The 24,394-nt window shown below is 41.0% G+C and overlaps 2 protein-coding genes across 4 annotated transcripts in view; both read left to right on the top strand.

The window, feature by feature from the left end:
• Positions 1-299: 299 nt before the first annotated feature.
• LOC103149892 (probable ATP-dependent RNA helicase DDX28) lies at positions 300-3,150 on the top strand. The gene has a single exon (XM_007569258.2). It carries the CDS (start codon positions 526-528, stop codon positions 2,233-2,235), a length of 1,710 nt encoding a protein of 569 aa, XP_007569320.1. The 5' UTR covers positions 300-525; the 3' UTR covers positions 2,236-3,150.
• A 2,231-nt stretch (positions 3,151-5,381) lies between these two features.
• tln2a (talin 2a) overlaps positions 5,382-24,394 on the top strand; it is an 82,138-nt gene continuing 63,125 nt past the window's right edge. For 2 of the 3 annotated variants that reach the window (XM_016680265.1, XM_007569257.2), the window contains exon 1: positions 5,382-5,612. The gene's annotated coding sequence lies outside the window, so the exon portion shown is untranslated. The remainder of the gene's footprint in view (positions 5,613-24,394) is intronic. The other variant, XM_016680264.1, reaches the window with a different exon arrangement.

Below are 24,394 nucleotides of genomic sequence, written 5' to 3'. Positions count from 1 at the left end.
ACATATATGATATACCATTTATAAATATATAGTACAAAAAGCTTGAGAAGTCTTTCATTGTATTCAGTAACTCAGTCCACAAAGTGACACAATATATAAATTAATTACACACATAGTTTATAATATTTTCAAACCTTTATTTCTGTTAATCATTATGATTTTCCACCTATAAAGTCAATGGAAACAAACACAACACTTAAGATTAGAATAGTCCATCTGAAAAACAAATAAAACAGCAATGTGGGATTGACGTAAGGAAAGTTGCTCCTTACGTCACGGTACATTTAGTGTACCGTTTGTTTTGAAAACGTCATCAAACTCCGACACTGACGTCATCAGTGCTTACCAAGGCAGCATGGGGCTCCCCAGTAGCTAGAATGCTAACAGCGCAACGGTGTTTTTAAAGACTTTTGAAGGCTCTCCCCAATCTTCAGCGCATCTAACTGGTTTTACCATCTTTGGGTTTGTGGTTTCCTTCTTGACAAGTTACAGCTGGATGATTGCGGGACGTAGTCCGGCCTCATAATGCAGACTTTGAAGGTCGCCCAGGTTGCCTCAGCAGCATTAAAATCCCTCGGATCGGGCAGGCTGTTCCGCTCTGAGCTCCTCACGGCGTCTCTAAGCCATCATTTCTCAGCGACACAGACTCGTTTTTGTAAAACCGAGCCGAACCCAGAGGACACGGTGGTCATCCGCGTCCCACGCTACTTGCTAAAGCGCGTGGAAAACGTGAAACAAGCTCGAGGCAAACCCAAGATCAGCACCGTCAAAGCGGGCAAGTTGCTGATCCAGAGCAGGAACCCTTCTCTGAACCAGTCCGCCGGGTTCACCGCGGGGAAGTTCGAGCAGCCCGTCCTCTGCTCCAAGGGATGGAAACACAATAAGTCATTTGGTGACTACTTCACCATCAACAACATCAAAGAAGTGGCTCCTTTTATTGCAGCCAGCCAGAGTGGGGACATCGAGCAGAAATCACCGCCAACCTTTCAGAATCTTCACATCTGCGAGGAGCTGGTTGAAACTTTGGAGAGAGTCGAGATCACGCACCCCACTGTCGTCCAGCTTCAGACCATCCCAAAGGTAATGAGAGGTCACAACATCCTGTGTGCTGCAGAGACGGGCAGTGGGAAGACCCTGAGCTACCTGCTGCCTGTTGTTCACAGGCTGCAGGCGAACAGGCAAGACGAAACGACGGACAGGATCCGAGCCTTAGTTGTGGTTCCGTCCAGGGAGCTGGCTGAGCAGGTGGCGGCTGTGTCCAGGACTCTGTGTGCACCGTTGGGTTTGCGTACTAGTACTGTGGGTGGAGGGCGAGGTGTGGGTCACATCAAGGCCGTCTTTAGAAGGAATCATCCAGACATCTTGGTGGCCACACCAGGTGCCCTGGTTAAAGGCCTGCGTAGAAACTGCTTGGATTTGAGTGAGCTGAACTTCTTGGTGGTGGACGAGGCCGACACCATGTTTGACCTCAGCTTCTCTGATTTACTTTCGGAAATTTTATCTCATGCAAACATTGCGAGCGATCCCAAGGAGACACGAGGCCTGGGCCATAAAACCCAGCTGCTCCTGATCGGCGCCACCTTCCCAGATGGGGTCGGAGAAGTTCTCAGCAAGGTGACAGACCTGGGCAAAATTGTTACAGTTAAGAGCAAGATGCTGCACCATCTCATGCCCCACGTCAAGCAGACCTTCCTGAAGGTCAAGGGTGCCGACAAAGTCCTGGAGCTCTACCAATACCTGAATAAGCTCCAGCACGAAAAAGGAGGAGGTGCTGCTCTGGTGTTCTGCAACAAGTCCTCCACTGTCAACTTCCTGGGCTACTCATTGGAGGAGATGAAGGTCAAGCACGCTCGCCTGCAGGGGGAGATGCCTGCTGTGGTGCGCACGGGAATCTTTCACTCCTTCCAGAAGGGCACTGTGAATGTCCTAATATGCACGGACATAGCTTCACGTGGCCTGGACACTTCCAGGGTGCGCTTGGTTGTCAACTACGACTTCCCTGAGTCCCACACGGACTACATCCACCGAGCGGGGAGAGTGGGGAGAGCGGGAGGGGTGGAGGACGGGGAGGTGCTCAGCTTCGTCACGCACCCCTGGGACGTGGAGCTGGTGCAGAACATCGAGACGGCAGCTCGAAGAAAGACCAGTTTGCCAGGGATGAAATCCGAGATCCAGGAGCCGAAAGCTAAAGTGGAAAACACGGAGCAAATGATTCACGTGTTGGGAGATAATTAATGTACAGCAATCAGAGAAACTGATTGTATAACACATGAATGATGAATAAAATGTTGTATTGCCGGTCATATTGCTGTGATTATTATTGTTGTTAGACATATTTCAATTCTAATTCAGGGGTGTCCAAATTGCTGTCTTTGATTTGTTTTGTGTTACCCTCATCTGCAGTTCAAGAGTGGCAGGAAACTGTGCACCGCTTTTATTTTTAAGGCATGCATCGGAGACTTTTTCAGACTAAAAATTTTTTTTTTTTCTACTTTGATGAAAAGTACTGCATATTTAATTTATTGCAAAGAAAGTCAAAAGTAACAAATTCTGATTTTCTGTTTTTAATTGGACAAATAAAAAAATATGGCCACTGAATGCTTTCAACTTGCCAGTTTTGGATCCACGGTGCACAAAGTTTGGACAATGCTGCTGTAATCGAAATAAAAAGCTATTTTTTAAATTAAAGCAGTCATTGAATTTACAAAAAAATGTTTACTGAGTAGACGCATAAGATGATTTCCGGTATTTGCATGGTCAACAATTGTTTGGGTTTCCCAATATCTTTTCATTAAATTAAATTCTATGTGCGTATTCTCTACAGCCTTGTACAAATACAAGATATCTTTTCTGAAGCGAATTTGTTGCATTTTCACATTGTCTAAATCTGATCTTTTTACTTTCTACTTTCAGGCTAACAAAAATGAAAAATTCAGAAAAAAAATAAAATAAATGAAAGTCTGGTGTAGAAAACCTCTTTGTATTATATATTTATTCTGCTGTATGGTTATAAAGTATTCCTTTCTTATTTGTTTCATATTTGTTGAGAGATCTTTTGGAATTATGAAACATAATGAAAATTGTTATATTTCATACCTGACTTGAACAGTCAGCATTATTTTCTTGCTTAAATTAAAATCTGATTTTTTTTTATTTTTTTTTTATGTTTGTAAATGTTTTGGTATCTTTCTAACCTGTAGAGAAAAAAATGCACCCTGTATTGCATACTTTTAACCACACGATGGCGACATTTATCTGATTTTTACTTGGCTCTCAGTAGCTCACTTTTTTTTTCATGAACCAGTTTATGATTAGTTTTAGGGAAAGTTGTTGTCAGCTTCAGACACAGTATCTGGAGATGTTGCGACATCTTTTTACATGTTATTTTAAATGGACAAAATATATGTTTTTAATATGAACCAGTCCAAAATAGAACAAGCTAAATTTTGACTTCCATTTGCTGCAACTAAATTGGTCTTATGAAAAACAAATGGCAGTGGATTGCTGGAATGCTTGTGACTGTGTAGAGATTATAGCAGCAGACTAATATCAGTGTTAGGCAGACAGTGTTAATTTTAAGTAACAAGAGGCTTGTATCAGAATGTCTGGTATTTAGCTGTAGTTATCCTCCTCCAGCCAGGGGTCAACATCCCCCAAGCTTTGACCCCTCCTCATTCAGGATCGTGTTTTTATCCAACTGTACCCTGACAACACAGACCCAGTCTCCAGTTATAGCATGTGGAGCAACTGCTACCAGTCCCTCAACTTATATTTTTAACTGAGCCCAGCTAAAGTAAAGTATTATTAAAGTGAGAAACATGTGCACATCATGTATCACACTTCCAGTTGCCCAGTGAGCCTCACTTGCTGAATAGAGACGGTTATCAGTTGGAGTGTTGCCTACTTTGTGGCTCTGGAGATTAAATACATACAAGAGAACAACATAATAAGCTGCTGTTAGGCAACATATTATGAATTATGAATTGTGTTTCTGTTTTTAACAGAAAAACAACACTTTTCAGTCAAGCAGAAACATATTACACTTGTGTAAGCAGCTTCCTAGACCAAGCTGACAGACTGAGCAACCTTCTTTGGAAAGGGGCAGAAATTATGATATTTGGATGCAAGTTTAGCTACAGTGTAGAAAATACTGTTTTATTTTCAAATGGATAAAACGACAGCGAAAGTGTACAGTTTAAGCAGAACAGTGCAGCTCGATAAGTGCTTTTATTAGACTTTCACAGACACACTTTTCATATAAAAAGGGAAACATAATAAAGCAATCTACAAAGGGATGAATAAACAGAGGTGAACAATTCCAGATAGAATACACAGAAAAAGGTTACACCAAAACTGTATACCATCAAAACTGATGTTATATTTTAATAAAGGAGACAGTAGAGCTGTTGTGGAACAAATTATTCATTATTTATTAGTTTATTTTGACCACTTCGTTTTGACCTGACCACAATATGTCTACAAACAGCCATTAATCTGGTTCTTTTTCAGGAACATCGTGCATCTCAGTAAGATTAAATATATATATATAAAAAAACACCTGGTTGCTGAAAAATATGTCGATATGGTATACACAGGGATACCGTGATCATTAATGTGAGAACGTGTGGCATTTTGCAGCATCCTCCTGGAAAATAAAATCAGCATCTCCATAAAGCTTCTCAACAGAGGATGACATGAAGTGCTTGAAACGTCACTAGAACCTCAAGAAACTTAAATTTGTGCCTTCACCTTTTCCTCTGGACTCGTCAGTCTTCATATCTGAAATGCATACTTCACTGTCATCTGAAAGGTCTAAGGAACAGACTGTCTTTCTCGTCAGTGCAAGTAAGACAGTTCAGATGTAAAGGGGTGTGAATGTAGAAGCTGTCCTGGATACGTCCATGTGTGGTGGCTCATGAAGCACATGGTTATCTTCCCCAAACTCTTGAATGGCCTTTGGATTAAAACTCCTCCTAAAGCTGCAGTCATTCCTTTCGCACGTCCACCTTCCTGTTCCCTACAAACGTTTTTTCCCCTTCCACTTAACTTTCCTTTTGTGTGCTTGGATAAAGCACTCTGTGAACCGCCTGCTTTTTAGCAGTGGCAAAGAAACTGAAATTTTAGTTTTCAGAACTGCTCGCCGTATTAATCAAAATTAGTAGAAATAAACACTTGAGCCATTTAACTCTCTTTGTACTAGTTTTACTCTTTCAATTGAATTACTTTAAAAAAAAATTAACTCTTCAGTAGTATCTGAATTTATTAAGATACTCATGCATATACTATTTATTCTGACCCATTGTGTAGTTCCAAGGGTTGCGCATCCGAGCCGACGGACTACAAAACGTACTGGCCAGTTATAATGACGCATTTCCTCTTTGTCCCACTCCCCATTTACACACATCCACGCACATCTAACAACACTGTCGCTTCGCCGCTCTCTCTCTCTTTCACACACACACACATACACACACAGCACACCGTCCGGAGCCACTTGGAAATTTCTCTCAACGTGCAGGATATCTCGGTGCTAAGCAGCGGGACTGCAGGCTGGCCGGCTGCTGGTTAATGCGCGTCTTGTCTCTTGAAATGCCCCAGCAGCGCATCTGAAGGTAGGTCTACACTCCAATCCTGTAATCGGCTTATTGTGGAGCCCATCTCCCCCGCAGATCTGGGTGACCTCCTCTCTGTATAATATTCAAACAGCGTCCAGCGTGGGTCCCAGCATGCACGGGAGCCTGTGTTGGGTGCGTGACTGTCCCGCTTTATACGCTGTGGATAATTTATTTATTTTATTTTTTTTTTTTCAATTTTACTGTTGATTCTCATATGAAACAACTTGTTCGCTGTCTTCATTTTTTTCCGTTTGGTTTTTGCGGGGAGTTTTTCAAGCCACAGGGTTGCTACAGCTGAGGCTCGCCTGGTGAGTTTGCGGGTATTTAAATATAACAATTATCCTGCTCCTGAAGCCGCAGCTCTCCAGCCTGCGAATTGCGGCGGGTGCGCAGGACTCGGAAGCGTGGAGAGTTCACGGATAGGCTGGTATCATGAATTACACCACACTGGCCAGAGAGAAGCCAGCCTCCGCCATGTTTCCATGTCAGTCAAAGCTTCCACTAAATGCCAAAGGCAACTGTTTCTAACTTTTTTTTTGTTTGTTTTTGTTTCTTTTTTTTTTCCACCCCCACAGCTTATTTAAACTGACGACCCACGCAAATTCGCATTTCTCGTTTGCTTAGCGTCGCACTTTATTGAACTTGTAGGGACGCGCCTGTATTCTGCAGCTCCCAACGTATCTTTCAGTCCGGCGTGGGTTCCCACGCTTTGGTTGCGATTCCCCACCAAACTAGCGTCTGTGATTTTCACGACGAGTGTGCTGGAGAGAGCGTCAAATGCGACGCATGCATGCCCGCTTGTGTTGGGTAAACGCTGATGATGGGAGTCTGCCTCTGCCTCCGCTCCGCTGCCACACCCCTTCATTGAAAGCCGAGGCGCCGATATACATTCAGCCTTTATTTTATACACAGGTGAACACATGCTGGCGCAGAAAACCTCGTGATGTCTTCAGATGTCATCGCCCCCACGCCGAGTCCTTGCGTCTGCTTGCGTGCGCAAGTTTGTGCGCGCGGATCAATAGGCTCTCATGGCTGCTGTAGTATTACAGCCCGAGCGATCAATCAGCAGCCAATGAATTTTCGAGTGGCTGTCTGTAGACTGCGAGTCGGCCAGGAGGCAGGCGTGACGGGTCATATGAGATGGGGGATGGGGTGGTGGGCAACCTGTGTTGTTTGATGTGCAAGTGAGTTTAATGGCCAAAAGTAAATCCTGTCCTGAAGCCCCCTCACCTCTCACACACTCTCCCCCCTCTGAGTGCCTGGACCTTGGCTTGTCAGAAAAAGACACATGACCTTCCAGGCTGCAGCAGCTCCACTGTGTATGCAATTCCTCAGGAACCAGTGCTCTCCTAGCTGTTGTCTTACAAATCCCATGGGTATGTCGAACATTAGCCTGTGTGTTTGGATTGGAGGTAAACAGTAAATGGAATAGCAATCTTCTTACCAAGTGCAAAGGATCTTCTCAGAGGTAATATTGGGTGTATTTCGGATGAGAAGCATTAACACTTTGCAGGCAAATAATAAATTAGACCAGTTATACTTCCACTGTGTTTGGTGCTCATGGCTGCACGTGTATCTAAATACGTCAAAAGGTTTATTTATTTCAGTAATTCCACCTAAAAACTGAAGCTCAAATAGATTCAGTACTTAGCAGGTGACATTTTAAGCATTATTATAATTATGGCATTCAATTTCTCAGAAGATTAGAACGATGAAAAGGTATTTTTATGATGCAAATGTTATACTTTGGCCTACATAAGTCGACTTCCTCTACAATGAGGGTTAGCCACCCTCATAGTGTTCAGTGTTTGGAAACAATGAACACCCAGTCTCTTTAGCAATAAAGGTATATAAGGGGAAAGGTGAGTGGAAGGAAAAGCATGAGAGAAAAAGGTGTGCAAACTATAGGCATAACCACTTCTGTGGGAGGATTTTGTATCAACAATTTTGATACAAAATTGCTTCAGCTTCAGGAGCCTCCACACACATGCCACCGTCACTTCCCTCGTGTTAATCCATTTTAAAATTATGTTCTGTGATTCTGTCGGAATCAATCAGACTTTCCTGAAGTCCAGTGTGAAGTTTCTACAGTGATTGGTAATTTGTGGAGCCATGTCAAAGTCGGTGCAGCTAATCAACCTGGAGCTTTTTGAACACTTCATGCTTTCCTCTGATTACAAGCTTCTGGCAGCACTTTAAAAGGCACCAATGACTAGTTTAATGATGGTAGTCGACGTCAATTAAACACGGCCAACAAACTCACCTGACTCACAGAGTTTATTAAGAGAAAGAAAATAGAAACGAGAGCAAAACGTTCAGATGAAATGAAGGTCATTACTATTACTATTGTAAGATGGATGTCCTTAACATCACAGCAGAGTCACAGGCTGAGTGCATCCGTACCACGCTGCACTGATGCAGTAACGCATGCAAAAGAACCCCAACAATACTCAAATTGTTGTGAGCATTTCACTCTGTTTTTCAAGTAATTCAATAACTGAAATAAGTAAATGCTCTGCTAATTGTTTTTTCATTTATTGAAATGAGCTTGCAGACAAGGATAGCCAAAATGCTTAAACTTTAAGAAAGTGGTGGTGGTGGGGAGGGAACAAACTAAAAAAAGAAATGAAACTGTTTCTTCTTAATAGCATAAAGCTGTTAGTTTAGATTCATTCGTCCAGTAAGCATGGCGGTTCCTGTGGGAGTGAAAAGCATCCATCCTAAATTTGCAGCAGCAAAGAGAACATTCCCGCCGCTCCCCAAAGTGTCCCGTATTAAAAATCTGTCCTTTCAGAATGGGACCTCCTTGTCTAATGAGGCGGGCCTTTCACACTTCTGCGCCCATTGCCTCTTTTTTCCTTCCCTGAAAATGTCAGATTTTTTCCCCCAGAACCCTGTAGTTAAGTCTTACCTTCATCAGCTGCTGCTGCTGCTCCTGCTTGGTATGCGGCTCCGCCACCAGTGACAGCCACATATAATTTATTTAACCGACCAAACTCGCATAACGGCAACAATCAGCAGCCTTCTCATTACATTTCTAAGTGCACTGACCTTTGGGGGAACGTGTTTATGCATCTGTTCTGCTATTTGATATTCCCGTAACAGAATTATCACCCAATACACCAAACAGAGTAGCTGTTCAGTTATATAGTGCTGAAATCACTTCAGGAAATGCACTGCTGGTTAAAGATGCCATTTAAAGCATCTTCATTTTTTTATAGCATAGAATAAGATTTAGCGGAATCTATACAATGTCTGTTAATGGTCGGCGAAGAAAGCTGTAAAAACCATCAGTGACAGTCGTTTGTTTTGCTAGGACCCTTTGGTGACTAACATTTCCTACCAACACTGTCAGGTTACTTCTACTACACGTGGCCAATTTATTGATCTGTGTCTTTGTTCTGCATGAAAACAGGCCTCTGTCACGACCAGTGGCCACCAGGGAAGTAATGAGCATGAACCCATAACGACATTTTAATCACAGCGTGGATCACAGAAGGAGAGAGAGCAAACAGTTTGCTGCAGCTGTGCTCGGTCAGGTAGCCCTGCTGTGCAGTCAGGGGAAAAAATGGCCAGGCGGGAAATGTCATTATCATCCAGGTCAATCATTGTTGCAGAGGTGCGGTCTGCAAGTACAGCTTGGTTATTACCATTTACCTGCAGGAGATTGCAAGTAATGGTGTTGGGAGCACAGTTTGCGATTGGTGTGATTAACAGCCTGTTAGATGTAGATGGATGAAATGCAATTAGGTTTAATAAAAAAGCATGCTTGCATCAAGTATGCTTTTTTAAAGTTCTTTTTCACGATTTCTAATTTGCATCCCCTAATACCTGGTCCAACGCTGCTCAGAAATAAGTTTTAAAAAAAGATATTTTTTTTTTTTTTCCTCTTTGCCGTTTTCTTTTTCCGTGCAATCTTGAAGCCTGAGACAAATGTTAGGAAATGGTTGCCAGGTTGGTAACTAAGCAAGCTGTGTTTGGTGGCCAAACTTGCCAGATATAATCTGTGTACTGTTCTTTCCTTCCCCCTACTTCAGAGAGATTTTTTCAAATTGGAGGTTATCATTGTGTTGTACACAAATCGAGAGAAAATGATTACCGCTGACATCATGCCGAACCACAGCTGTAGTTTATTAGCCATGTTTTATATTGGCTCTTTATCTGAATTTAAAGTCGAAAGTAATACGTTTGTTATTCAGAGAGGAAGACGTTGTTCGGCTGATATTTTTGTGTGGAACAGTTTAGATGAGAGTTGGCTGCTTTGCTAAAGGTTTCACTTATTGGCTTCTTTACTGGAAAAGTAAAAGAAAAGACAAATTGGAAAAGACTCTCGGCTTCAAGCAAAGGAGCTCAGCTTCATTTCCACTGAGCTGTACAACACGGCACGGGTCGGTGTGGTCCGGTACGCCATTTTACGGCACGGCGTATTTAAGAAAGTGTTCCCACCACCACTTGGGCTCTCACTGGGCAGGTGGGGTGAAACCCAAACGCCTTTCATGTCGACATACTCGCCTCGTGCTTGTTGTAATCGCGAGACAAGTATTTTCTGTCATCCAGTCAGTGGACTGTTGTGTGACACCAATCGCTCTACATTATCTTTGCCATTCTATTGTCTTGTGGAACTCCAACTGGAGGGGGCCCAGAAATAATGCACTGTGGTTGTGAACCGCTTTTATAATGGAAACGGACAGCGTACTGAACTGTACCGACTCGTTCCTTACTGCTCAGTAGAATTGAGGCTTCCTCTTTATGTTTGATAGGATGATGGAGAAACAAATGGACAGGTACTTCTGGACTTTGTGCCCACCCAGAGAAGAGGGAGCTTCACCAGTCTCTGGGGGTTAGGGAATAAGTTGTACCAGAACACCAAATAGTATGCAACTTCAGATACAAGCTGGCAAAAATTGGTTCCCTTCAGAACATGTCTAAGAGGCATCTTTAATCCTTTTTGTTGTCTGCACTGTCACCTGCAGTACTGAACTGAAAAAAAAGAGAATTTGTTTTTATCTTGCTTTCTCACATTGTCTCGACTTTGTCCCTGCACAATTTTAAATATGTCAAACTGGCACAACATTTATTTTGATATTTTGTTTGAATGTTAGAAGGCATAGACTGATTTTTCTTTAAATTCTAGTTTTCTTTTCTAGAGTTTTGTTTGTGGGGCCCAGGTGTTAAAATTCCTCTAAAATGCCATCATTAGGGCACATGGTTGCAAAAAGACATCCTCGTTCATAAAACTCTCTACCTCTTTGTTTTTTGTATGCTCCATATCCACAGCTCTGCTGTAGTTGTGCTTTCGTATAACTAGGTAGTTAGAATGATGTGTTCTACCTCTTAACACCTAAAGGCACATGAACATTTATGCTCCATTCTGCTTTTACAGATCAGGTGAAACATGCTTTTGACATTTTATTGAAGGATTAGCTTTCTGTTTAGGTTGACTGTAATACAGAAAGGTTTCATGATTTCCAACCTACTTTTGTTTTTCACCACTTTATTGAATGTGCTGTGCTCTCTGTATATGTGATAGTTTACATCATTAGTGTTGGCGCCTGCTTCCCCTCATGCTGGCTATATATGCATAACCACCCTTTGCTGTTCTCATGCATTTCTGCCAAAATGCAGATATGTAAGGATTGCTGGCTGTTGCATTAACCTAGCCTGACATTCCAGATGGTTTGTTTCAGAGCCATCTGGGAAGCCCTGTATAGAAACTGTTTACAAAAAACCCCAGCATAATCCAAAAGAAAATCACAAGAAATTAGATCAACCATTTGTCTTTTAAAGCATTAAGGATACTACCAGGCAGATGTTTTAGGCACAACTCCATGGAAATGACACTTAAGGTTTAGATTCCCAATTGTTCCAAATTTCTTTCTTTTTTTTTTTTTATTTAATAAATTCAGAGCTTCTTGGTAAAAATGCTGACTATACAATCTGACATATCCCATGTTGATCCAGCAAGATAAAGATGCTGTTTGATGCTCTTGAGGTAACCCATGCAACAAAATGTAAAACAAACAAAAAATATGTTGGAATGGGAAGCTGCTGAACTGCTGTGCGAGATTCTGAAGGGTGGTGGAGGAATGTGTGGCCTAGTTCAAGTTGGCAATGTTGCAGAATTTTACTTTTTTTTGGGATCAGCCTTGGCCTGTGTAACCTTTGAATATAAAAGTCATGAGATTTTAAGTATGATTTCTAAAAAAAAAAAAATCTAATTTTGAGCAATAGCAGATTTTTTTAAAATCAAACTGTACTTTAGAAATATGAATTTGATTTCATTTATTTATTTGCTTGAGATGGACATTGTACATTGATGAACCTTTTGAACAACACTAATGTAAATGCACCCAATTACAACTGAGACTGCATTTCAGACTCTAAAAGTTTTTCATAAAACTAAGTTAAGGCATAACAAGTTATGAAGCACAGCTATAGAGGCCATAACTTTGACTTTTTTTTGTTTTTCCTAGCTTTTCTTCCCACCTCCCACAAACTTCTCATTTACCCACCTCCCACACGGTATGTAGAAGTATAAACTGGTAACAATTGCCTGCATGACAGCACACAAATTTTCTTTACTTTTGGCCTTTGCTAATTAGTTGATTTTAAATATTAGACTAGCTCCAGGACAGAGCATGTTGACATTCAGTTGTTCAGTCTATATTTAAACATAAAGTACCTTTTTTTTAAAATTTTTTTTATTGCTGTATATGAGCAAATTGTACTCTGCAGCATTCTCCATATGAGGCTCATTGTGTCCTGCGATGCAACTCATGGATTCACCAGTTTGCACTAAGAATGCGTTTGGAGCACATTTCAGTGTTTTGGAACCAAAGAGGTTGCCATAGAGATGAACCATTGCAAAGATTTTGGGCGTGAGCCAGTAGGATGTACAGTATTATGACTCCCAGTAAGAGAAAAAAAATACTCGTGGTGCTTGCACAAAAACATAAACCATAATAAAGATAGGTAGATATCTCTATCAACTTAGGAAAGTTGATGGTCTTACACAGCACTGATGTGGAGATGCTTTAAGTGACCAACAATATTTCCAAACAGCCACATTTATCTAACAAAGGATGGAAAAGCGTAGGAACCTTTTCTTTGAGTCTGTTGGCTGGCAATGTGCAGGAACAAATTGTGGCGAGGCAGTTCTGTTATGTTTTTCTTCAAATAGCCAGGTGAAGCCTTTTGTCTTCTCTTGATTTTTTTTTCCTGCGATCTTAAGATAAATTTAAACTATAGGAAAAGTATGTCAGAAAACGATTGTGATTTTTAAACCGTGACTTCATCCAATCTTGATGCACATTGATTCTGATAACCCGACTCTCGTCTGATTGCATTTGCAGTTTGCTATTGTAGGCTTTCCAAACCATCGCTGTCAAAACAAATCCAGGTGCACAGTGAAATATTTAACACTTAACTTGTGGCATTTTCCAGCATCAGCTAACCTTTAGCTGACAGAGTATATGCTCAGAAATGGGTTTGTGGCGTCTTCAGCTATTACTGGTCTGCGTCTCTGACAGAAATCCCTGCTGCCATGGTTGCTACCACCTCCAGGCTCATGCCTCTTAGTCACCAGGGCAGAAATGTAACCTAATCAGGTGTCTGTGGCTCCCAGTACATGAACACACTTCTTTGCAAACAGCGTCCAGATGGCTCTGTGTCCATAGCCATGTGTCCCCAGTTACTTTACAGCAGCCTGTGGTTTTTAGATTTCTCCTGGTGTTGCTTTATAAAATGGGACAGTCTTCTTCGTTCTGGTTGGAGCCATTCGATCTGGAAACGGAACGCCCAGGAGCCACCCGAAGGTTACAGGAGAACACCTATTACATTGCAGGGTGGAATCCATAAACTGAGTCCGAAAGTCTGCAGACAGGAACTGAACCAAGCAGTTATGCTTCCATTAAGTTTAATTTTAGATGGACCTTGTAGATTAATTCGAAAAGCACTTTGTAGGAGCGGCAGTAAAATTAAAAAAACGACTTTATAGTGCTTACAGATCGCAGGGTAAAATGAGGAGAAGATGGTGTTGGCTAGAACGGCTTTGAAGCAAAAATAAAAATCCAGACATCATATGAAAGAAAATCCCACTCTTCTATTTTAAAGATGAGCTCATTGACGGCCCCCTCCCCGCGGCTCCGGGGGTCCCTCAGCAGCTGGCTGTAACCGAATCTGTGGCCGAAAGAAATGGCGTTCGCATTACTCAACAGGCTTGTTGACAAATTTCAAACTTTATGTCACTCATCAAGGTATTTCTGTGTCTGTGACACTGGTTTGTGAAAATCATCCAATGTTGGAATTCCCCAGGAAGCGACTTTGGAGCAGCTCACAGCTTTGTTTAGAAGCTGAAGGACTGGTCGTGGTGGGCGTATACTGGAAATGTAACCCGCCCCCTTTCGGCCCTCCTGCAGACTGAAAAAGCTATTCTTGGGCTTTCCATAAGGATAAATTCCTCCTTCAAATGTTTTGCAGCTGACTTGAATGAGGAGTTGCCCTCCTTGGGATAAGGCCACTGTGCTGGCTGAGGGGGTCGAGTTTAGCAGAACAGCCTGGACCAAACACTCTAGAGAAGAGTGATGAGCCTGGGTGAAAGTAAACAGTCAAAATGTTGTCGAGTAGTTGTGTGCATGTGCAAGATTTCAGATGTTCATTTTTGTTACTTTGCTGATGAAGTAAAAAAAAAAAAAAGGGAGCATTTGGTGTAGATATATTAATGAATAGCAAAACAGTGAGTCTTCAGATCAATCATGTGTGCTGTGTGTTTTTCTTTAAATATTTGTTCAGCCCATTTTTAAATCAGCCACTTTTCCGAATCAGTTTGTTGTTCTGAGCCATAATTATAATTGCTAACAGTTTGTATGCTTTTAGTCTAATATGCATTAAGTAGGAAAATACTTAGCTTTTGTTCTCTCTTTTTCTGGGAGGCTGAGAATACGGGCTCAGCGATCTCAAGTGCTCAGTCTCAATATATTTGAAAAACCACACATTCTGCATGCGATAGGTTTTTTTCATCACACTAATATCACACTGCTTTGTGCTTGGTTTCTGCCAAGCGGTGCATTGTTCACAGACAATATGTCACATAAATATTTGATTGATCTATTTTCCAGCAAAAAAAAACATTTCACCTGTAGTGTGTTTTTTTTTTTTATTTCATTTTCTGTGGTGTTTATGATTAGTATCCAACTCATTTTGGGTGTGGATGAATCATTTTACATCTGGAGTTATGCTTTATTAGATATTTTTTAAAAATGTGCATCTGAGGCTTTAAAATAAGACCTCACAACTTTCTTCAGCTGAACTTATTCCACAGATGTGGATCGTCGGTAATGACTGGCTTTAAAATATTTCCTTTGCGTATCTGGTTTCCAGTGTTTATGTTAATGTCAGACTGACCTGGCTGATTGTGCTTTTCTCTGTCTGTGTACAAATTCCTGCTGAGTTTTCTATTTTTAACATGGCTCCAGAGTGCAAAGTGCATACAAATAAAGTGCCACTGGCCATTTGTAACCAAACTCTGAAGGTTGAAGCTTCGTTTTAAACATCTCTGGTGATTTTTGTCCCAAAGGATGAATTTTGCCCACAGCGAGCAAACTTTTATTTATTTATTTATTTTTTCCTTGCAGTTTTGGTACGGCTGTGCCTCACTTTGCAGCCCTCTCAAGCCAATCTAACCTGACACTGCAGAACTCTGTGCATGGATGGTCCCAGAAATAGCCCTTTAAGTGGCTGTTAATATATGAGTATTACACAATCATGCTGTCAGTACTCTGTGCCCTTGGCCTGAAACCTTTCTGTCTGCAGGAGTCCAGCATGCGATCCCTGTTTCCTTGCAGCCCTCTGGTGCTGCTCTGTAAGGTTGTTGAGTTTGAATAAAGCTATATAAGGGAATCCTCTCTTTGTTTATTAGTTAAGGGAGAGTACATGGAAGGGCTGCCAGGCCCTCGAAGTAGAAAAATTAGGACAGAGAGAGAGAGAGAGAGAGAAGAGGACCAAACACCACTCAAACAGTGTACTCTGCAATGTGGAGCTGTAAACATTACTCCTTTTTTTTTAAAGGCAGTGAAATGATTGTGGCAGCTGGTCTGTATTACTTCTGGGAAGCCCAGTGTTAATAAAGTGACTGAAAATAGCCATTCCTTGGGCATGCATGCAGTTGGACACAAGGATGCTGTCGTTATATTAGCTGCATGTCAGTCTTTCATAAATTAAAACTTATTCATCTGAGCAGGGAATTGCTGGTGTTATTGCTAGAGTTTCCAGGTTGGGTTGGGCCAAACCACAGCAGATGTAAGACTCAGACTTCTGGTTTTAATGGATGCGTTTAAATGGTTGTATATGAACAATCAATGGCTTTGTCTTTTCTCCGGTAGAAAGTTGTGCTGTGTTCTGTGGTGGGCCCCTGTCACCATCTTTGCATTTATCTTTTCTAGTGTTATAAGGTCCAACCTTCTTATTTTTGCTTTTCTTTTGATCTGTTATTCAAGAAATAGCAATCATAAGTATCCAGTGTTTGAGAACGGCAGCATATCCAAAAGTCTGTGTTTTCTGCGATGGCAGAGTAAAATAATGACATTGACAGCCATGGTTCTGAGTTTAAAGTTGGTATGCGTTTCATATCGACTTGTCTGTGGGGAGCTTGTTCTCCAGCTGGCAAAGAGACAAATGCAGCATTGTCAGATCCCTCTGTCTAGATGGACTCAGGCATTTTGTCTTTCGGAGTGCGGAGAGAATGCCAGCCTTGTCCTCAGTCTGCTGACTTATCTTCCCTTCTCAGAGCACAGCTCCAGGAAAATTATTAGGGAGAAGGGAGCATTCTTACATCCTTTTTAACAATGATTGAATAATTTTGAAGGGTGACCTTCCTGTAGCTGTGATGTTCCTGGTAGGGATCTGATGATGATGTCTGTCTGGGTTTTTATTTGGCATCACACCCTGCGAGGATTGTTGATTCAAATCCTTGTTCGCATTGCCGGATGAGAAATGCAGCATTTGATCTCTTTCCTCTTATACCAAGTGCAGCTTGGTCCCTGAATAGAGTTCCAGCTGTGCTGCCAAACATTTTGTATTTAATTTTTTATTTTTATTTTTTTAGTTTTCGCACAGCTGTGAGAGCAGGTGAATGCTCCTTAGCAACCTGGCGTTGCAGTGTGTTTCGGGCTGCCAAGCATTCCACAGCTTTCTCTCTCTCTCTCTCTGCTGGGATTTATAGCAGCAGCCTGTGTTAACCTGAGGAGGACACTCACTCACTCAACTTCAGTTTTTTTTTTTTTTTTTTACAGCAGAGGTTTGGGCTACAAAGTTCATCCTTTGATAAATGAACGAAACATCTTAAAAATGATTTTGAACGTTAAGGTCAACATTGCCATGTATCCATTCTAGTATTTAAATCTAATTTACTTAACAGACATTTTATGAGAGACCAACACAAAATGGAGCTGAAGTGGAACTAACATAAAACAGTTTTGCAAGTAGAAATGTGAAAAGTGTGGAGAGGATTTGCATTCAGATCTCTGAGTCAGTTCATTGCAGAACTAATTTCCACTTCAGTTGCAGTTTTTACACTTTTTTTCTATTTGATTTAGGTCTCCAACTGGGTCATTCTGTGTGGGGACAGTAGTGGTATAATTCTTCAGCCACACATCCAGTGTTTTGCATCGGCTGTAATGCTGAATTTCCCATAAACGCCCCATTCTACATGTTTACTGTCTCCCATGTCGATTGTGGAAAACATTTTAAATGGGTTCTTATGGTTTTAAGTTTCAAAATGGCTTCTTTCTCGCCACTCTTCAACAAAGACTGTGCATCGTCGAAAGTTTCTCCAGAACTACCATTGTTGGGTTTGGTGTTTCTCATCTTTCCCTTTGCAACATTGCATAAATTCTAAAACTTCTCAGGAAAAGCAAAGCATGAAATGCTCCAGGACTTTCTTGTAGATTGTTGCACCAACTTTGGAGTTGATAAAACCCAGTGGACCAACCTGAGGTGATAAAATGACTCTTGAAGACATCAGACTGTGGAAACGTCACAGTCCAAGAGCCTGGACTATGTGCCACTCATCTTTCCCTTCATACTCACTGAGCTTGTATTCATAATAAAAAACGATATTTACTTTATTCTGGAAAGTGGACAATTAACCACTGAGGAACATCCAGCTCTTTAATGTTCAGGTGTAGCAGTATTGACATAAATACAGTTTCGGGTCACTGTGTCACCCTTTGGCTATCAAGTGGCCAAAAATCTACTTATCTGATAGTCAGCATATCACCCAAAAGACCAGGTCACTGTTGGAGAAGTACAGCAGAGCATTTAGAAGATGAAAGCAGAGACTCTGATAGTTCAGTCTCTTTGTGGCTGACTGCTTGCAACCAGGTGATGTGTGACCATGTTGTCAAATGAAGTCGCGAAGAATGAATGTGACCAATAAATGACTTTCATCAAGTGTGTGAGCACAAACTTCCTAAAGGTTGTAAAATACTTCAGAGTAAGGAAATGAGCTATATTATAGCAGTCTTTTCATGCAGCATGGATTAAATTCAGAGTTCTGCTTGACTTCCTTCCCCTCTGTCTCTCTTTGGTGCGTTTGTGGTATTCCTGCTGAAAGATAAGCTGTCCTGAAATCGGCCCCAGCCTGCTCACTGAGCAGGAAACAGTAGCAGTCCTCCTTCCCAGCGCCCCTCCAGTCTCTCTCCACTCACTAAGCCGAAGCTCGTTCGCTTTCCCCTTTCTCTTGCCGCTCTTATCTCCCCTTCACTCAATTTCTCTTGTCCCTATCTCTGTTTCAACACCCCGCCCACTTCTCCCTTCAAAACCTCCCCAGCGGCCGACGGCGAGCGTGTCACCACCTGGCCGGCGATCCATTCACAGGGATGAAGTGGCACCGGTAGAGTTCACTGGGCTGTAAATCAGCCGACACGTCCACGAAAATTGATTTAAAAAAAAGCGCCACGTACTGTAGATGAATGTATCTGTCATGCTGCTGGTGTGATATTTTGAACCTCTATAATCTAGTTTGCCCGAGTTTAAAAATAACACTTCCAGTGCATGAATTGTGATAATGGAAAATGGGTTTCCATTCCAACATGGAAGAGCACATTTTGATAAAGAATGAGTCGAAATTTGATAAAAAACTTGCTGGGAGGTAATAATTTCAGTCGCATAAATAAAACGATTTAATAGGACTTTAAGCATCTTTTTTTTTAAGCTACAGTGCCTTGCATAAAGGAGTTGCTTAAGGGTATCAAAATAAATGAGGCCCTATACAAATTCATGACAGTTTTCTTTATATGCTCGTCTCTTTCTGCGTTTTCTGCATTGAAGCTTGCAGTTGTAAGACAAAGTCCAAATAACACAATTTGAGCTCAATAGGAAAATGTTTAGCAGCTGCTAAAACGGTGATTCTGACACAAACACCACCAACAGGAAAGTTGGCAACTAGCTACATTAGCTTCGAACTGGACTTTGACTCTAAAATATCACTTGACTCTAAAAGTATTTGCACCAGCTTGTTATCCTGTACTCCCCCCTTCTCCCTAAACAATGCAGTCTATTTAATGCGCATGAGGTGAGCTGGGAGTGGCTCCTGTCTGCTCCTGACAATGGACCTGACATGTAAGGGGGCTAGGCTTTTACTGCAGACCGCTGTGGAAAAAACTGGCTTGAAGTAACTGAATTGTTCCTTCCACAATAGGCAGCCAGTGGCCTGTATGGTTGCTTACCTCCTGTGTCATGCTTTTGTTCTCCTTTCGTGTCCCAGAGCCTCTGAACAGAACCGTTCTTTTTTTAAATTTTTTATTTTTAATTGGTTTCCGTGCCTGTTGGTCGTCTTGCACACCTAAGATTCTGATCACATCCACCTGCCCTGGAATTACTGTGGCCCCCTTTTATTTTTTTTCCCCTCTTTTGGAAAGTGTCACGCTTCAAACGGCCTTCATCTGTCATAAAATCTTTACAGCAAAAGCAGCTAATGAGAAGGATGATTAAAATATACGTTGGCCCATATTTCTCCTGACTCCCGTGCGTTTTCGAGCGCCAACACAGCTGGAGGTTCAGGGGCACGCCGCTTAAATGCCTGCTCACAGCTGTCCACTCATCGAGTGGATTATGAGATGCTCATATCCATACGGCTGAGATGCAAAAGGGAGATTAGGCCAGCAGCTCAAGAAGAGGGTTGGTCCATCCTAATCTGCAGAGCTGCCAGCGCTGAGACACGGCTTTTAAAATTGGGCTTTGATGATTTATTGCGCCGTGGAAAAGATGTATTCTCTCCTGTGGCCGCCTGCACTGTTTTCTGCTTTTGTGGGTCGTTTGTCAGGATGGGTTTCAGGGTGAGGACGTGCACTAAACAGAGTGCGAGGTAACTCGTTATGCTGCTCGATATGAAGCAGTATCCCTCTTTATGCTATTTTTGTTCTTGTTTGGCCTTATCAGTACCACCGGCACTTTCAAGAGCGCAGCTAGTCAGACACTTTTCGCTTCACTTAACATTATTACCACATTCTGCTTTAATTAATGGACAGGAGCTCAATTCCAGCACTAATAGTGGGAAAAACAATTATCCTCTGTCTATTTAAGTGCCATATCTGGACTGGGCTGGTGTATTATTTGACTTACAACTAAGGATGGTGTTGTATAAAATGACCATACATAACTAGAGATGGATAAACTTATGCCTAAGATCTAACATATGATTTTACATACTATTATTTAAAAAAAGCAGTAATTATTCAAACTTCAGTTAACATAATGTAACATAATATATTGATTACAGAGTGTTTGGATAACACTCACGTATAGGCGAGTGTTAACCAAACACTCGCCTATAAGTGTGATCTTAATGTAAAGACTTTAACAAACAAACAAAAAAAAAACGTTGAAAGTATACTTTCAACGTTTTGCTCTTTACAGGGAATCAAAAGCATAATAAGCTGATTTTAACTGGTTAGTCTATTTTCTCAGGTAGTTGTTCTCTTTGTGGCTTCTTTATAGCTACACACAATGTATAGCTTGAAATCTTAAGACCTGATGATCCTAATTTAGCTTTTTTCCCTGAGGGGAAAGTGCTGGCTTCTTTAAGCCATCTGATTTTAGTTCAGCTACAAGTGGGGGTGGGGCAGTGCTTTGTTACCCTTTGGTCTGCAGAGCCAAATCTCAGGAATTTTTCTCACAGGATAAATTGCCAGCACTTATCTTGATCAGGAGTTTCAGCCAAAACACTAAAAGAGAGGAAATAGTTATGATCTTAAACTCCAGAAAAATACTTTCTCAAAATGATCTCTAATAAAAAAAATAAAAATATATATATCTTTGTGAATTGTAATGACTTACTGAGAGCCTTCAGTAATGGCAGGTGATTTTTAGTCATGTGAACCTTTTTGGGTAGCATGCTCTGCTCAGTAATTTTATTTTCAAGGACCTAAGATCCTCCTCATGTGATCTGCCCTTTTCCACATCAACAGCGTCAGAGAAAATCTGTTTAATAAATAATTAAAAGGTACCACGTGTTCTAATTCAGGGCGAGTTCAGTGGACGACAAAATTAGTCCAAATCGTCTTTTAAAAGATGAATTTCCTAACGTTATAACCTGTTGCTCATGTGATTTATGTATTGTTCTATTTCAAGCCTTCCGTGCTCATGTTGTTCTGTCTTTTTATTTTATCTTTGTTAGACTGGATTTGTATTTTTTTTATTGTTGTTGATAGTTATGTTCTAGTTGAATCTGGAAAAAAAGTCAGACTTTTGTCAGAAAAATGTAAAAACGGCATTGTGGGTAAATTAATTTGAGCATTCAGTCTTTTGAAATGGTTTGTTTATTTTTAGTGTATATTAAAGAGCTAAGATAAACCACATATTTTATGACCAACACAACATAATGCATAGTAGCAAAGTAGAATGATAAAGTCAGGTGGTTTTCAAAATGTTTTTTAATATAAATGAATAAGGTGTGATGTGCATTTGTTTTTCGCCTCCCGGTACTCGGTTCTCCCATGCACCGTAACATTTCCACCGAACTGAAACATAAAGTATCTAGCAAGCTGCGTGCCGGTTACAAATGTAAACACCTTGTTTCTTCTCTGCTGCCGCCCCTTCTGCTCACTCCATGAATGGAGCTGAACAGGGGCGAGGTTGTGTTGCAGGGCTGGATTTGTCTAATTGAATTAAAAGCTTGTCCTTCTGTAAAGGACCCCGACCCATCCCCACCCCCAAACCCTCTGGAAGGATGGAACTAATCACTGAGAGTCTGCCGTCCCAGGAGAGAGTAGACCGGCTGCCTTGTATAGAGTAGAAGAGAGAGCTCTGTTGTGTGTCTGCTTGTGAGGAATACCACTATACCAATTATGGTGTTTGTAATTGTGACTGTGTGGCGTTTGATATCCAACGGTTGTTCATAGCTAAACCTCATTAAGCCGTGTGCCTGGATCCTTACTGACCTTCTGACCGGCTTGACCTCCCGTCCTTAAATGGAGAGGCCATGTAGCAACTTAAAACACGAGAGTGTGTGCGATGCAAAGCAACAGCTGTTCTCCAGATGTCCTCAAATTTCCAAAAAAGGAGTGTAACATGATATCCTCAACCTACCCTCAGATGCTATGCACTTAAAGTGTTAATGTGATGCATCTTTTTTTGTGATTCGGCTTTCACTTTAAGATATCTGTTATAGGAAGGAATAAGAGCAGTGGCAAAAGTATTTAATTATTCATGTTGGACAGAGCACAGATGATGTCATGGCACTTTCAGAGAACAGTCACAATAAAAATAGGGTTTTTACTAATGTCTTAAAAGAAGAAATGCTTATGACATTGACATTATTTTAGCATCTCATATTGGCAAGTAACAGCACAACAGAAATGTGCAGTACTATGCACATTGTGGAGAATGTAGATCTTTATCTTGGCCTTTGTGGAAACTGCAAAGCTGACAGCATGTTCAAGTCCAAAATGTTTTCCTGACCAACAGAATTTGAAAGTTAAAAAGCACCCTCTGCTGCTCTGTTTACCCTTCCTGCTATCTGCTAAATGTCTTGCTCTCGCTTGCTCTTTTGCAGCTTGATTGAACTGCAGACACATATCGATGTTTCATAGGTTTCCTTTTTAAATGCCTTTTTACACCTCGCTCTTCATGTCTTTACTTTAAATAATAGATTAACAGTTAAGAAATTGCTTAGTGAAGTGAGGTGTTGTCAGTAGAATTTGGTAAAGCTTATTGTGTTGATCAGTAAAAGATGAGATGTTAACGTTTTTTGACGAGCTATGATCAAATAAAACTTTAAAGTGAAATGTTGGTGAAGAATCTTTAATGGCTTCACAGTAGGTCACTGTGAAAACCTTGTTTTGTATAAAACAAGTGTATTTTCTATAATGTTCCTGCAAGATGAATCTTCTGCCTCTTGATTTGTTTTTTTTTGTTGTTGTTGTTTTTGCAGATATGTTCACTTTGATCACGCATACTCAGTGCTGGGTTCTGACTTTTGACACAAACGTTCACATGATCTGCTTCACACAGACAGTTCAGAGCAGGAGGGTTTCAGCAACTTATTTATTTATTCTTTATAAAATACATTTGACAAGAAATGCATGCCTACTCATCAAAAGTGTTTGTTTTATTTCCTTCTTTCAGAATTTCCCTTGCAGACAGGTGTCTCCCCATGAGGATGTAGGGTCCTCTACCACACCACCTCTGTTTCATTCATTAAGCCCAAATCCCATGGACCCATTTAGCTAATTGAACATCAGGGTCTGCTCTGCTACTTCTCTTGATGGTGTTGGGAGACACAATCAAATGAGGCTTCAATCAGTCTGGAGTGTGTAGACTGATTGAAGCCTGCACACTACAGACTGAGCTGTGCTTTTCTCATGATTTAGATCGTACTTTTCACTTACAGATAACTGGACAGAAACGACGTGCTTCTAAGGTTTCCTTCCTTTCCCAGATGTTTCCCAGATGCCTCAAAAATGCGAATTTTACCTTTTAATGTGTGGCGTTTTTTGTTTGTTTTTCTTTTTGTTTGTTTTGTTGGTTTTACTAATAGACATGGTGATGTCTGGGACTGCTTTGCAATGTCTTGGTATCAGTTTTTATGAGTCGCTCTGAAAATGAAAGTCTGGACTTGAATACAAAAAATACTTAAAAAAAACAGTCATTTTTACTGGAAAACCCACCAATTTGGCTGAATTAAAACAATTTGGCACCAAAGAGTGAGCAAAACTTTTTATTGCCAGTTTTCACTATCGCCTGATGGCAGTTTCTGCAGCCAAGGGCAGCACAACCAGTTGTGTTTAGGGTGAAGCTACATTTTCATACAGGGCCATATTGGTTTGGATTCTTTTTTTTTTTTTTTCTTTGAAACTGCATTTCAGGTTATTTTGGTCTATAGGTTTGTTGCATCTAAACAAATTCTGCAGTAATGTACGTTGTAGAAGTCATGAGATGCAGGATACCCCTAATTCTCTCATGCAAACTCATCAAGCTGGTTATTTATTGACAGAATGCAGATTTCTTTGTACAAATCCTGAAAGCTAAAGAAAAATATGCATGGACAAAGATGATTTTTCAGATTTGTGAGCAGCTGCCACTGATCAAAATTTACACTCAGCCTTCTTTAATTGCAAAAGAGCTGCCTAGTTGCAACCGTGTTTGGGCAGTAAATCAGCTGAATATAATGAGGCTCCACTGTAGTTTTTGCTTGATATGTGAAATGTCTCGTCAGAGTACCTGTAATTCAGCAATGGATTTTATTGTCAAACGCCTCAGACACTCATTTGCAGATTCTCTGT

Source organism: Poecilia formosa, unplaced genomic scaffold (genome assembly GCF_000485575.1).
Source record: "Poecilia formosa unplaced genomic scaffold, Poecilia_formosa-5.1.2 Scaffold238, whole genome shotgun sequence".
Lineage (NCBI taxonomy): Eukaryota > Metazoa > Chordata > Actinopteri > Cyprinodontiformes > Poeciliidae > Poecilia > Poecilia formosa.
This window is presented reverse-complemented; position numbering and strand designations above follow the sequence as displayed.

What these genes read in the sequence shown, in the direction of transcription:
- LOC103149892 (XM_007569258.2), top strand. Translation starts at nt 526, where the DNA reads ATGCAGACTTTGAAGGTCGCCCAGGTTGCCTCAGCAGCATTAAAATCC.